We start from the raw sequence: 15,680 nt of genomic DNA, 5'->3' as shown, positions 1-15,680 counted from the left end.
AGGCAGTAGGGCAGAATGCTCAAGAGCACACAGACCTCATCTAGAATCCAGGCACTACCACTTTTCAGCTGTGCAGTTTTTGGGACACGGTCCTCCGTGAGGCTGAATTTCCTCACCAGTAACACGAGAATAACGCAACCTATCTCAGGGTGGTCGTAAGAACTGAATTCATCTATGTAACGTACTTAACACAGTGCCTGATACATTTTATCTAAGAAAATGTCCTAAATCGTTATTGTTACTTCCATTCCCCCGAGGCTTCCTTACTCTTCCATCTATGTGACTCTTATACAGGACCTCACCCTTAGTACCCTGACCACTCTTTCCAGAAATCCAAGGCACAAAGTGTCCAGATGGTCTACTCCTATGCAAAAGAATAGCCACTAGCCATGTATGGCTATCGGGCACTTAAAATACGGTTACTCTGTAAGAGTTTTACTTTTTTTTTTTTTTTAAGTTTATTGATTTATTTTGAGAGACAGAGCATGAGCAGAGGAAGGGTAGAGAGAGAAAGGGAGAGACAATCCCAAGCAGGCTCCACACTGTCAGTGCAGAGCCCGATGTGGGGCTTGAACTCATGAACAGCAAGATCATGACCTGAGCCAAAACCAAGTGTCAGATCTTAACCAACTGAGCCACCCAGGCACCCCAAAACGTGATCATTCTACATTTGAGCAAATGTCAGATTTTGAAAACTTACTATAGAAATAAGAATATAAAACATCTCATAATTTTACAATGAATTACATCAACTGAAATATATTTTAAAGTTAATTTTTACCTGTTTCTTTTTACCTTTTCAAAATATGGCTCCTAGGAAATTTAAAATTACAGACGTGGCTCACGTTACATGTACGTTTCTTCTGGTTACCTCCGGTCTAGCCGGACTTAGCTCCAGGTAGTACAAGCTCTGCCCTCCAGTCGGTAGTTTCATCTACTGAGGGCAAGTCAACCTGCCATTGCTTCACAAAGCCTTAGATGGCCCAGGGAATGAGGGAACTTTAAACAATGCCTAGACCCAACAGTACCTCATGCCAACATCTACCTACAAAATCCACCTAACGGTTATCTACCACACACTCAAATCTTTCCAAGGACGTGAACTCACCGTCTCCCAAAGCAGCCCTTGTACCCTTGGACAACTCCTGTGAATCAGACCCTTATTCCTTATACTAATGAAGATCTACCTCTCGGAAGGGCTGAACTTAGCCCTACTTTACCCCTCTGAGCCATTTAGAAATGCTCAAGAACGGGAAACTACCGTGTGCAGATCGCTCACAATACACTGTGTAAACTACTATAACTTTACATTTAACCCACAAAGCAAAAAAAGCAGGTACTGCTGGGAGCTATAGGGGTCAGAGAGAGAAAGTGACCTGTCCAAGGTACCAATTACAAAGCGGCAGATTTCAGGGGTCCCTGGGGGGCTCAGGCGGTTGAGCGTCCGACTTCAGCTCAGGTCATGATCTCGCGGTTTGTGAGTTCGAGTCCCACGTCGGGCTCTGTGCTGACAGCTCAGAGCCTGGAGCCTGTTTCAGATTGTGTCTCCCCCTCTCTCTGCCCATCCCCTGCTCGTGCTCTGTCTCTCTCCCTCTCCCTCTCAAAAATAAACAAACACTTAAAAAAAAATTTTTTTAAAGTGGCAGATTTCAACCCAGAGCTGGCTGACTTCTAAACACCTTCATTCAACACTGCTTTTGTGGTTATATCCCCAAATTCCCCTCTCCCACCTCCATCCAACCTGTTAGCAGCCACAAGTTCAACCCAGAAGCAATCTTGCCCTGGCCAGCTAAGGATGCCCCTACCTGTCTCAGCAGCCCCAAGGATGTCCAGTTTGTCACGGATGGCAGGTGCCAAGGTCAGAGCTTGGATTGGTGTAGGTGCAGAGAAGCCTAGGAAGCTGAGGGCTCGGAGAACCGGCTTGGGTACAAAAAGATCTTTCCAGGCTGTTACATCTGCCTTCTGGTCATGCATTTCAGGCACCCATGTCTTTGCCTTTTTGGGCACCTTTGGAATAGTACTCTGGGAAGACTCCAGCTTTTTTTTCCCTTTCTTTTTCTTCTTTTTTGGAACAGTCTGGGCTGAGCTTTCTGATACCATCTCCTCTACCTCTGGATCAGGACAAACTGTGCCATGTCCCTGGGGCTCTGGCGCAGCATCTCTGACCTCAGACTCTTTCTCGGCACTGGTCCCTCTAGTCTCCGTGTCTTTATTCTTCTTCAACTTCATCTTTTTCTTTGAGGAGCTAGACTCTCCTTCCTCGTCTCCTGAAACAGCTTGTGCCTTTCTCTTCTTGGGCCCCTCCTTTGAGAAAAGACTGGAGGAGTTCTTGGCAGGGGAGACCAACTGGTAATCTGTCAGTTCCTCAAAGCACACCAAGTCATCCATCTGTCCGTCTGCAAACATATTTGGGTCAATCTTCACCTGCTTCCATTTCCCCACAACTTTGATTCCCTTCGTCTGAAATTTGCCATAGCTTGGCGGCTTTGGCCTTGATTTTGTCTCCTTCAACTTCATGGCTACTGAAAAGAAAAGGAAGGAAATGTTCCATTAAGTTGGCAACTGAGAAGCACAGGGTTCTGAGGCAACAAATATTTTCTAAGCGTATCAGGCCCTGCAAAGAAGTGAGGACACAGAGATAGAGAAGATCAAATTAGAGAAGAAACACAGCGACAGATTAGGCAGCGGGGCCTGCAACAGAGGGGACACAGGAGATGGGCAGACACGCGCTGCATCTGGTTTGGATTCCAGATCCAATACTTAACTGCCCGTGTGCCATGGACACTTCCGCCTAATCCTCTCGGAACGTCGGTGTTCTCATCTTGCAAAAAGGGAGAGGCGCCTGCTAATATCTAAGTCACAAAAATGTTTTACGCAAATAAAGAAAATTACGTAGAGCCGGGAGAAAAAAGCCTTCCACAGCCAAGCCATTTTGAAGGCCGAATTAAGACATGAGGAGGCTTGGAGGGAGGGGATAGGATAGGAGGCCAGCTTTAGGATCCGGGCACAGACCTTTCCTCCTCCTCACGCCTGGCTCCAAGAAGGCAAAACGCCTATTCCACCATTCTGGCCTTTGCCCACCCAGCTTTGGCATTACGTTTTAAGTCACTTAAAATACATTTCAACGGAGGCCGCTTGAGTGGAACTCGATCCATCTCCTCCCTTTCCAGAAAGGCCAGGAAAAAGGACAGATCCTGGAAGGAAGGATAAGGGTGAAGCGTAGTTCAAATTTGGGTCTGTGGCGGACGTCTCACTCCCTGTGAGCCTCAGTGTCCTCGCCTGTAAAATGCGGATGACGAAGGGGTCTGTCTCAGGGGATCGGTACACCATTACCAGGTGGCGCACGTCAGCACCCGCTGGCCATGGCGCCTGAGCGCTCAGCACGTCAGCACGCAAGGAGGCTTCCCCCACCGCCACCTGCGACGCCACGACCGCAAACCACCGGCTTCCACGACGACGGCGGTGGGGGTGCTCAGGCCCAGAGGGGCGAGCTGCTCGGCCCCGCCTCAGGCACGACAAGCGCACGAAGCGGACAGACCGAGGCCACCACCGAGCCAGGAGGCCCACTGCAGGGGCCCCCGGCGCGGGGCCGACGGCCGCCCTCTCGGGGCCCGAGAACCCAGCGGCTTAGACAGACCCGCAGCGGAAGCCCCGGGCCCGACCCCAGTCCCGGTACTGACCGCCTGGAAAAGCCGCCGCGGCTCCTTCACACACGCCGGCCAACCGCCTCGCACACCTCCACCGCTCTCCCTCAGCTGCAGCGTCGTCCGCAGTTCCGGGGCGGGGCCTGCACTCACGGACGCATGCGCCCTGCGGCAGGAAGTCCCGCCCCCATCTAGGCGCCGCTACGTGATTCGCTACGGCTGCATCGCGGACTCCTGCAGGGCGGGGGCGGGGCGGGGCGGGGGCGGGGACACGGGGCGCCTGGCGCTCCGAGAGGTGCGATTGCGTCTCGCACGCTGGGTAAGCGTCTCTGCCGTTCTGCGTCCAACGGGTTTAGTGTCGGCTCCTTCGCCGGAGCGCAAGTTTTCTTATATATTTTTTTAATATTTTTTAACGTTTATTTATTTTTGAGACAGAGAGAGACAGAGCATGAATGGGGGCGAGTCAGAGAGAGAGGGAGACACAGAATCCGAAGCAGGCTCCAGGCTCCGAGCTGTCAGCACAGAGCCAGACGCGGGACTCGAACTCCCGAACTGCGAGATCATGACCTGAGCCGGAGTCGGACACTCAACCGACTGAGCCACCCAGGCGCCCCTCTTGTATTCTTGGTCTAGCTTCGGTGCACTGGCTGTCCACGAATGAAGTACCTAGTGCGTGCCTGGAGCCTTTTGCAAACGTTTTAGCATCTAATTTGCAGCCCCAACCAGCCTGTATCGGAGGGGCTGTTTTGTCAAGTTTTTTCATGCCTCGCCTGTTGCTCACTGATGGTCAGGCTACGTTGCCCTGTCTCCAAAGCTCATGCTTTAATCACCAAGCTAGATTGGCTCCTTTGTTATATGCAGAGAAATCGGCTCCACGGTAGATGATGTTCCTTTCAATGTGGGCATCACCACACCACCTGGGAAACATTTCCCATATGGTGTCCCTGTCTGGTGATCTTGGAAAGTCCTAAAGGAATTCATAAAGTTTAGGTCAAGTGAGCCTCCCCACCCCATCTTGGAACCACCATGGGACAGAACTTAACTCATTTCTTGAGGAAAATTGCCAGGGTCCCCAAGAGGCTGGATGGCATAAAGCCTGTGCCCAAGTGGTGTCTGAAGGAGTCTGATGCCTAGAGACTGAAGCTGTCTAGGTGACACTGTGACGAGGAAGGGTGCATGTCCCTACTACATGACAGGATAAAGGGTCCTGTCCCCTCTGAGCTAGTTACACACGTTGGAGGATTGCAGCATTGTCCTGAGAGAACCTTGCCTAACAGGGCCGTGTGGAGGGAAAAGGGTCCTCAACAGAAACGGGCTAGAAATAGAGCCCCTGGGGTGGGAGTTGGGGGACCTGTCGAGGGCTCAAAATGGGGCATAGTGGAGATTCTCAGTGGAGGCCTCTGAAAAACTGACAAAAGCATCTGTATTAGGGTTCTCCAGAGAAATAGAGGCAACAGGATATGTATATACAGAGAGAAATTTATTTTAAGAGAGTGGCTCACAGTGATTGTGGAGGTTTGACATATCCAAACTCAGATAAGGTAGGCCAGCCAAAGAGTCCAAAGGCAGCCAATGGACAGAATCCTTTCTTTTTTTTTTTTTTTTTTAATTAAAAAAAAAATTTTTTTTTCAACATTTATTTATTTTTGGGACAGAGAGAGACAGAGCATGAACGGGGGATGGGCAGAGAGAGAGGGAGACACAGAATCGGAAACAGGCTCCAGGTTCTGAGCCATCAGCCCAGAGCCCGACACGGGGCTCGAACTCCCGGACCGCGAGATCGTGACCTGGCTGAAGTCGGACGCTTAACCGACTGCGCCACCCAGGCGCCCCTGGGCAGAATCCTTTCTTACTGAGGGGATGCAGTCTTTGTTTTATTAAAGCCTTCAACTGGTTAGATGGGGCCCACCATCACTGTGGAAGGTAATCTGTGTTCCTCAAAATCCACAGATTTAAATGCTAATGTAATCCAAAAAGACACCTTCACAGAAACATCTAGAATAATGTCTGACGGACTATCCAGGCACAGTGGCCCATCCCAGTGGAGGCAGGAAATTAACCATCAGAGCATTCCAGGAGAGAAAAGGGTAGTTTTTGTTTGGACGTCTTCCATGGTGGAGAAGACAACTCTGAGGGGCAGCCAAGACAGATTTGCAAGCACCAGCTAAGTTAAGGTAGTCTTTTGCCCCTTTATTCCTTGCAGCTTTGCTCAGTTGACCCTGAAGTCACCAAAAGCAGCTGCATGGGGAGGAAGTAAAAGAAAGAGAGGTGAGGAGCAGATTACTTCCCCTCTCCCCAGCTCTTTGTTTCAGAGCCTGGATCAGACCTAAGCCGGGGAAAAGGGAGAAGTTATAAATTTGCACGTGAGGTGGAAATTTTGACATCATGTTAGATGGCATTTTTGTGTCTTTTTTTCACAAGACAACGGGGTGTTGTTCCCCCTGATTATTATGGATGAGACATTAAAATGGTATTCTGTCTGAGTCCATTTTAGTGAAGGCACAAATACTGAGAAGAAAATGTAAGTGCAGAGTTTCCTTGCTTGGTTCCTTGGAGAGTGTTAGACCTAGCAAGGAAATTGTCTCAACATCAGTTTCATGACGCTTAGCTCAAAGCCTGCTTCAAAGTACAAAAGGATCGAAATTGAAGAGGCTGGGAGAGAGAATGTCTTTGCTGAACATTGCTTAAAACTTGTGGCCAAGGTTGAGTGAAATATAATTCAGACTTACAATAATTTAGTTCAACAAGCATCTCCTTCCTTAGGATTCCCTGAGTGTTCTGTATAGAGTACTTTCAGCTCTGTATTTGATTGGGAGATTTACCTTCTTGTCTTACTTCTCTTAGATTACAAGTTCCCCAAGGAATTCCCCTCAGCTTTGTCTTGGTGTCCCCTAAAATATCTAGTCCATGTCTGGCTGACTTAGGGGGTCATAGCTGTTTGTGGATGAATGAATGAGAAAACAGTTGACCTTAGCTTGAAGACAGGTTCCTCCTATCCACTTTTGTCATTGAACCCAGCACCAAAAGTGACAATGAGTACTGACCTCGTCAGATAGTATCTGTTCATAGTTCATAGCAGCTTTATTTGTTACAAAAACTAGAAACAACCAAAATGTTCTAAGATAGGTGAATGGTTAAAGTGTGGTATGTGGTAATCATTTTGTGATATCTACATATATTAAGCCGTTAGGTTGTACACCTTAAACTTATACAATGTTGTGTGTCAATTATATCTCAATAAAGCTGGCGGGGAGGAACCTATGGTACATCTATTCAACATTAGAAAGGAATGAACTGGTGGTACACACAACTTGGATGGATCTAAAGGGCATCATGTCGAGTGAAAAAAAGCCCACGTCTAAAGGGCGTATCGCAGGGGTGCCTGGGTGGCTCCGTCGGTTAAGCGTCTGACTCTCTTGGTTTCAGCACAGGTCATGAACTCACGGTTCGTGAGTTCGAGCCCCACGTGGGGCTCTGTGCTGACAGTCCAGAGCCTGCTTGGGATTCCCTCTCCCTCTCTCTCTGCCCCTCCCCTGCTCTCCCTCTCTCTCTCTCTCTCTCAAAATAAATAAACTTCAAAAAATTAAATAAACGGGATATAACAGTCTTGAAAAGACAAAATTATAGGATGGAGAACAGATGAGCAGTTCCCAGAGATTAGGAAGGAGGACATGGTTAGAGGGCGAGTGTGACTCAAAAGAAGTAGCACAAGGGAAATCTTTGCGGTGATGGGATAGTTCTGTGTCTTGATTGAAATTGTGGTTACACGTGTAATAAAATGACGGAACTCTACACACACCTTCTACCAATGCAAATCTCCTAGTTCTGATCTTGGATCAGCACTACAGGTGATGTAGTCACCGGAGGAAATTGGGTGAAGGGCGCGTAGAACCTCTCGGTACCCAACTCCCTGTAATTCTACAATTACTTCAAAATTAAAAAGTTTTTGAAAAAACTACGTTGCTCACATTGTATTCTTACCAAAAAACTGTTTAACCTGAATCTAATCACGAGGACACATCAGGCAGATCTAGATTGTGGAATATTCTATAAGACGACTGGCTTCTTCAACACAGTCATGGAAAACGAGACAAATCTAGGGTACCACTTTTATTCAGCATAGTACTGGAAGTCCCAGGCATCCAAATTGGTAGGGAAGAAGTAAAACTTTAGTATTTGCAGATGACATGATGCTGTCTATAGAAAACCCTAAAGACACCACCAAAAAACTACCAGAACTGATCAATGAATTCAGTAAAGTTGCAGGATACAAAATTAATATACAGAAATCTGTTACATTTCTACATGGTTAATAATGAAGCAGTAGAAAAAGAAATTAAGAAAATAATTTCATTTATACTTTGCACCAAAAATAATAAAATACCTAGGAATAAACTTAACCAAAGAGGCAAAAGACCTGTGCTCTGAGAACTATAAACATTGATGGAAGAAATCAAAGACAACACAAAGAAATGGAAAGACATCCCATGCTCATAGATTGGAAAGAGTGAATATTGTTAAAATGTCTGTACTACCCAAAGCAATCTACACACTTAATGCAATCCCTATCAAAATACCAACAGCATTCTTTACAGAACTAGAACAAGTAATCCTAAAATTGTTATGGAACCACAAAAGACCCCAAGTAGCCAAAGCCATCTCGGAAGAGAAAAACAAGACTGAAGGTATCATAATTCCAGACTTCAAGTTATATGACAAAACTGTAGTAATCAAAACAATATGGTACTGGCCCCAGAATAGACACATAGGTCAATGGAACAGATGAGAAAACCCAGAAATAAACACACAAATATATGGTCAATTAATCTTCAACATAGGAGGAAAGAATATCCAATGGGAAAAAGACAGTCTAATTCAACAAAGAGAGCGCTGTCCAGTTGGGAAAACTGGACAGCAACATGTAGAAGAATGAAAACTGGACCACTTTCTTACACCGTACACAAAAATAAACTCAAAATAGATTAAAGACCTAAATGTGAAACTTGAACCCATAAAAATCCTAGAAGAGTGCACAGGCAGTAATTTCTCTGACATAGGCAGTAGTAGTATCTTTCTAGAAATGTCTCCCGGGGCCAGGGAAATACAAGCAAAAATAAACTGGCGGGACTACATCAAAATAAAAAGCTTCTGTACAGCAAAGGACACAAAACTTAAAAGGCAACCTGCTGACTGGGAGAATATATTTGCAAATGACATATCCAATAAAGGGTTAGTATCCAAAATATAGAACTGATACTAACTTGGGTTAGTATCCAAAATATAGAACTGATACAACCTGCGTAAGGCTCTCTGCTGTCAGCACAGAGCCTGCTTCAGATTCTCGATCTCCCTCTCTCTCTGCCCCTCCCCTGCTCTCTCTCTCAAAAAATATATAAACTTAAAAAAAAAAAAAACTCAAAAAGAAGAACTGATACAACTCAACACCCAAAAAACAAATAATCCAATTAAAAAAACGGGCAGAAGACGTGAACAGACATTTCTCCAAGGAAGACGTCCAGAGGGCCAACAAACACATGAAAAGATGCTCAGTATCACTCCTCATCAGGAAAATACAGATCACTAGAATGAGCTATCACCTCACACCTGTTAGAATGGCTAAGCTCAAAAACACAATGAACAACAGGTGTGGGCGAGGATGTGGCGAAAAAGGAACCCTCATGCGCTCTTGGCGGGAAGGCAAACTGATGCAACCACAGTGGACAACAGTATGGAGTTGCTTCAAAAAGTTAAAAATAGAACTACCTGAGGATGCACTAATTACACTACTGTTTACCCAAAAAATACAAAAACATGAATCCAAAGAGATACACACAGCCGTATATTTATTGCAGCATTATTTACATTAGCCAAAATTTAGAAGCAACCTAAATGTCCAACAGACGAATGGACGAAGACGATGTGGTATATGTACACAATGGAATATTACTCAGCCATAAAAAAGACTGAAATCTTGCCATTTGCAGCAATATGGATGGATCTGGAGGGTATTATGCTAAGTAAAATAAATCCGTCAGAGGAAGACAAATACCATCTGATTTCACACATACGTGGAATTTAAGGAATAAATAGGCAAAACAAACAAGACCGTGAGAGGCAAACCAAGAAACAGACTTTTAACTATAGAGAACAAACTCATGGTTACCAGACGGTGGGGGGATGGGAGATGCATAAAACTGGTGATGGAGATTAAAGGGCACGCTTATAATGATCCAGGTTTTAGAGGCCTGAAGCTTACATAATTGGGGAGGGAGAGCTCTTTTAAAAAAATTATAATTACAATGTCATCCAAAACCAGGGGAGTAGGGCTGAGGGAAGTCCGATTGGGAAGAGACAACTGTCTTAACCAATTACTTTTAGAATATCATACTTTTGCAAATAGTGAGGCTAGTGATGTGAGCACATGACCAGAATCGCTCTCAGGGTCTTAGAAGGAGCCAGCACAAGCAAGGGTCCCCGAGCTCAGATTTCTTTTTTCACTCCGTGGCAAACCTGCCTTTGCTTCTATCATCAGTGGTGGCACAGAATTCTATTTTGTGGAGGCACGAAATTTTTACTCCATATTCCCTATTGTTTCAAACAATTGGCTTGCTGTCATCAGTAACACCATGATGACCATTCACGGGCTGATATTTTTGTGCATGTATCTGACTCTTTTTCTTTCTTTTTTTTTTTTTTTTTAATTTTTTTTTTCAAAGTTTATTTATTTTTGGGACAGAGAGAGACAGAGCATGAACGGGGGAGGGGCAGAGAGAGAGGGAGACACAGAATCGGAAACAGGCTCCAGGCTCTGAGCCATCCGCCCAGAGCCCGACGCGGGGCTCGAACTCACGGACCGCGAGATCGCGACCTGGCTGAAGTCGGACGCTTAACCGACTGCGCCACCCAGGCGCCCCCTGACTCTTTTTCTTAAAATGAGTTCCAAGAAGCAAAATTTCTGAGTCAAATGGAATGGAAGCTTTTATTATCTGTCTCGTGTTGCTAGCCGGAAAGTATGCCTCAGAATATACACCACCCAGCACAGTAGGAGAGGGTTCGCCTCTCTTTGCCCAGGCAAACACTGCGTGTTTTCAGTTAATTACTACCTGCAGCAGATATTGAAGAGGTTCTCAATCATCTCTCTTTCATCCCCTGTTCTAAATTCTCCACGACGGAGAGCTAACGTCCATGTTCCCCAGACTCCCGTGTAGCACCAGTTCTGTGCATAACCTGGATCGTGCCACATAGTCCCCCCTGTGCCAGAACTGGAAAGTGGGAGGGGGACAGGGCTTTAGCTGCCAATCACAGTAGTGGGACCTTGGTTTCCAGAAACAGCAGGATGCTTAAGACCTGAGCCCAAATCAAGAGTTGGACGCTTAACCGACTGAGCCACCCTGACACCCCTTGATGTCTCAGTTTCTCGATGCTGGTAGTGGTTGCTGCACCGTTGGTGGTCCAGGTCTTCAGTGTCATTCTGAGGATGGAATTTCAACCTTGAACCTCCTCCTCCAATCTTGAAACTATTTGAAGGCACCTAATTCCCTGTGTTAAAACCCATTGTGCTTAAGTGAGCTGGAGTGACTTCTGCTACTGTAGTTAAACCTTGACTAATAAACCAATAATAGATGCAACACACACATACACAAACACACACACATGCACACACACAGTTATCTGCTTTAAAAAGCAATTTTACTATTAGTGAGATTGCACATCTTTTCATATATTTATTGGCCATATGTAATTCTCTCCTTGGAGACTACCTCTTCTTGTCTTCGGGTTTCTTTTTGGAGAAAGTTCTTTTCAAGGGCACCTGGGTGGCTCCATCAGTTAAGTGTCCAACTCTTGAACTCAGCTTGGGTCTTGATCTTAGGGTCGTGAGTTCAAGCCTCATGTCAGACTCCATGCTGGTCATGGAGCCAACTTAAAAAAAGAATAAGGAAGAAAGAAAATAAATAGTTCCTTTCAAAAACTGATTCATAAAAACGCTTGACAATGCAGAGAGTAACAGTGCAAAGGTTTGGGTTTTTTTTCCCCCTTGGTAGGTCACTTGCTCTCATCCTTGTTCATGGTGCTTTTAATGGCAGATGTCGTCTGATGGAACCACTTTTTCCTGTCCCACAGGCTGTCTTTCTAGTTGTCTTCTAGTGACAGGAAATTCAGAGAAACCACTTTGCCTGTTTCTCCCCATGGGGAATGTCCTTGATGTCATGAATGCCGCCAGGAAGGCAGAGCCAATACCAACCCATCCAGAGACTTTTCCTGCAAGCTAGCTCTGCAAACCTCTCCCCTGCTTGTCCCGAGGACGGTGGTTATGCAGGATCTCAGTGAGACTGGAGCAGTTTTTGCCAAACTGTTCGGGTTGCTGTTCCAAAGCCAAAGAGGGCTGGGCCGGGCCCTGGGTCTGGCCACCTCATTTCCTTGTGTTGCATAAGAGGCAAAGCCTCATTGCTTAGGACAATCAAGGATGTCCTGCCCCCCAATTCTGCCATTTCTTTCATTTCCTGCCTCTCCTTTCCTCCTCAACCTCACACTGAGATTCTCGCTTTCCTCTCTCTCCTCCTTATTCATGCGCCCATTCAAAACCCACTTACTGAGCTCCTGAGTACTAACCCAAGAGAAAAAGACAGAAAATCTATACTTCCGTGGAACTTATTCCACTAGAAACAGTAAATGGAATAATAGGTCTATTTTCTGTGGGTCTCTGTGTCACCACACTCAGGCACATCAAGACTAAGGAACTGTTCCCAGGTCACAACTAGCAAGGATTCCAACCCAGGCCATTGGCTCAGAGATCATGCTGTTAACCACCAACCCATGCTTCCATATGGGATTAGGGCCGAGTTCCTTTCAGTTCTGAGCTCTGTTCTCTTTGCATTGAGCTCCCCCATCTAAGTGGCTTTCTAGTCCCAGGTTTGGCAGGTCATCTAGAGCTGGCAGACAATTCTATCTGGAACTTGAATCTCTGGCCCTTGGTTCAGGTCGAAATTCCCCAGCTCTTTGGGATTCCTTTCCGGAGTTCCAGTCTGCAGTCCCCACTTCCTGGTCTGCTGGTTTCGTCCACAATGGAGTTGCTGGTGGGGTGCACTACCTCTCTTGGCCCGTCACCTCTTGGTTACCGCTGGTGGGCTTAGGCACACACGTTCGTGCACCTTATGTAGATAAAAACTATTGCTAACAGGCGTCTCCAAAGCCGAAAAGCCACAACAATTGGTGGGCACGGGTCAAGAACCTAAGAGCTATCAGAGCAATCACTCCCAAACCCAAAGACTCCTGCGCTAGGATAAGTGGGTCATGGCACAGGTTAAATTGACACTAGGTCACCGGCCAGCCTCAAGAAAATTTCCATGCGGCGAGGAACACTGTAAAACACTGTACAATCCTCAACCCAGCTGCACACCCCTTGCAGGGATTTGTTCAGCCCTGGGAAGCCCAAAGTCTTCGCCAAAAATATCCTTAAACTCTAAAGAGTCACGTGATCCATTTTCTGGCACACCTGCTTTTTTTTTTTAACGTCTAAGAACTGTAGTCCCGGAAGCTAGAAGAATCTGCCAAAATGGCAAAATCTTTACTAAGCTTATTTTGTGTCCTGAGAAATTGTCTTGGTAACCATCAGGTTGGGCGCCCCAAACTGTGGCTAGATAGAAACATGGATTGCACCCCTTTTTCGGCTAGGGTCCTAGCAAACTGCTGCTAGCCCTTGAGGAAAATTACAATGGCCACCACAAGGAATGTTCCAATTAGATAAGATCATTTAAGAAGTGCACTTAAAAGTCCTTAAATTTAAAAAAAAAAAAAAGTCTCCAAATTAGGGGCGCCTGGGTGGCTCAGTTGGTTAAACATCTGACTCTTGATTTCAGTTCAGGTCTTGATCTCACGGCTCAGGGGTTTGAGACCAGCATCAGGCTCTGTGCTGACAGCTCAGAGCCTGGAACCTGCTTTGGATTCTGTCTCCCTCTCTCTCTGCCCCTCCCCTGCTGGTTCTCTCTCTCAACAAAATAAATAAACGTTAAAAAACAACAACAACAAAACCTTGTAAACGTTAAGAAAAAAAAAAAACTCGTCAAATTCTGGTAAATATCAGGGCAGCAGATTGGGCTAAAGGTGAAAATTGTTACCAGAGTCAGCTCTCTTGGATCTCTGCCTGCAGTACCTTGTAGAAAAAGAACACAAAGTATCTTTTGCACCTTCTCTGAGAGTGCCTCCTGAGTCCAAGGGTTTTTTTTGTGTGTGTGTGTGTGTGTTTTTTCAATATAAGACAGAGAAACTAGAGGGATCTCATGGAAAGAACTGGTTTTTACTTACACCCCCATCTTACACACGCCTTATGGTTCAGATCATGAATGTCCTCCCTGTAAGGGTCAAGGAGTTAATGATTTCTTTGGGGTCTTCTAGCACAATCGATAATATCTAAGGAGTGACTGGGCCAGGTAGTCATTTGGATGTACATTTTCCAAGACCTCTGACTCCAGACACCTTGACCCCAGGACCCCTGGGTCCAGGGCATAAGTGACTTATGGAGGACACCCGAGCACTCATCCTTGTTTTGACCAGTTCCTGGATGCCTGAGAAGACATGTACGCTGGACCACATCCTCAGGAAAAACCCTAGACCCCAAGCAAAGGGGAATCTCCCTCTCTCTCTCTTTCCTTTCCTTTGTGAGTCTCCCAGACAGTCCATCTGTTATACTCTATGACTTACCCTATTCAATAAACTCTGCTCTCGCTTCTGCTCAGCCTGTGTTTGATTTCTGCCCTGTGTGATGCCAAGGACCATCTTGGCTGATCCTTTGGGATCCTCTCTGGGTCCCCGGACCCAGTCAGCCTGCATCAAATCCTGCCAGAAATGTTTACTGTTTGTCTCAGCTTAAAAACAAACAAACAAACAAACAAACAAAACCTACACAGTAGTGCTGCGGTCAGAAATTGGCCAAGTTGCAAAACATGCTACAAAAATTTTTTCAATGTTTATTTATTTTTGAGAGAGAGAGAGTGAGTGAGCAAGGTGGGGAGGGCGGCAGAGAGAGAAGGAGACACAGAATCCAAAGCAGGCTTCAGGCTCTGAGCTGTCAGCACAGAGCCCCATGCGGGGCTTGAACCTGTGAACTGCGAGATCATGACCTGAGCATCTGTTGGATGCTCAACAGACTGAGCCACCCATGTGTGCCTGTTAAAAATTTTTTTCACCTTCCTCCCCTAAGCTAAAATGAAACTAAGTACCCAGAAGGAAAGTAAAACCTTCCCAAGCCTTTGTAAAAGTATTTACTGAAACAGATAAAGTAGTTAGATGGGTGGACCAACCTGTGATATTTAAACTGCAACCTGGGGCGCCTGGGTGACTCAGTCGGGACAGCTCAGAGCCAGGAGCCTGCTTCGGATTCCGTGTCTCCCTCTCTCTCTGCCCCTCCCCAGCTGTGCTCTGTCTGTCTCTGTCTCAAAAATAAATAAACATTTAAAAAATTAAAAAAAAAAAAGTCAGGGACAAAAATGCTCGGCGGCTACCCAGTCGTGAGCCCTCTCACTCTTGAGTTGGGCTTTTTCTCAATAAATTCAGTTGCTTTGCTCACTCCCTGTTGTCTGCAAGATTCATTCTTGGACTCCGTGAGACAAGGACCAACATCCTGTAACATTGGCAGACCTCTGGCTCCCGCTGGTTCTCAGTTCTAGATGGGTCATCAGCCGGTGCCGGTCTCGGTGACACCTGGTCTGCACTACAACACAGCTGACTGCTCACATCCCCGCCTAACATGAATGACTACTGCGTCTTGCTGTCTACATCCAGTTTGGCGCCCCCTCTCCATCCCCCCCCAACACACAATGTCTATTGCCTGGCGAGCCCAAAAGCCTAACAGTTCTATTACAGTTTCGTTTTCCAGTAAAAACAAAACCTACCTCATTGGCTGTGCTTCAGTCAGAAGGGAGTCGTGTTATAAATATCCTGAGTCAGATCTTCTGGAAACACATCCAAGGTCTCAGGCTCAGACTTCTGGGTCCGAGACCCGTTTTGAGAAAATCTGCTTCTCTGGATAATACAGGGAGG

The 15,680-nt window shown here is 46.1% G+C and overlaps 1 protein-coding gene across 3 annotated transcripts in view; it reads right to left on the bottom strand.

Moving 5' to 3' along the window:
- The window catches only part of DDX24 (DEAD-box helicase 24), a 33,183-nt gene extending 17,503 nt beyond the window's left edge, over positions 1 to 15,680 (bottom strand). Inside the window, exons 1-2 of one of the 3 annotated variants that reach the window (XM_086708903.1) lie at positions 15,533 to 15,680; positions 1,806 to 2,522 (exon numbers count right to left, since the gene is read on the bottom strand). In XM_086708903.1, coding sequence (XP_086565029.1) covers positions 1,806 to 2,517 — 712 coding nt within the window. In that variant the 5' untranslated portion in view covers positions 2,518 to 2,522; positions 15,533 to 15,680. Of the gene's footprint in view, positions 1 to 1,805; positions 2,523 to 3,680; positions 3,808 to 15,532 lie in introns of those variants that run through there. The other 2 variants (XM_025919523.2, XM_086708901.1) reach the window with 2 other exon arrangements.

Source organism: Puma concolor, chromosome B3, assembly GCF_028749965.1.
Source record: "Puma concolor isolate L17-30 chromosome B3, mPumCon1.1.hap2, whole genome shotgun sequence".
NCBI classification, from domain to species: domain Eukaryota; kingdom Metazoa; phylum Chordata; class Mammalia; order Carnivora; family Felidae; genus Puma; species Puma concolor.
The sequence above is the reverse complement of the archived record's forward strand: the minus strand, read 5'-3'. Positions and strand labels throughout refer to the sequence as shown.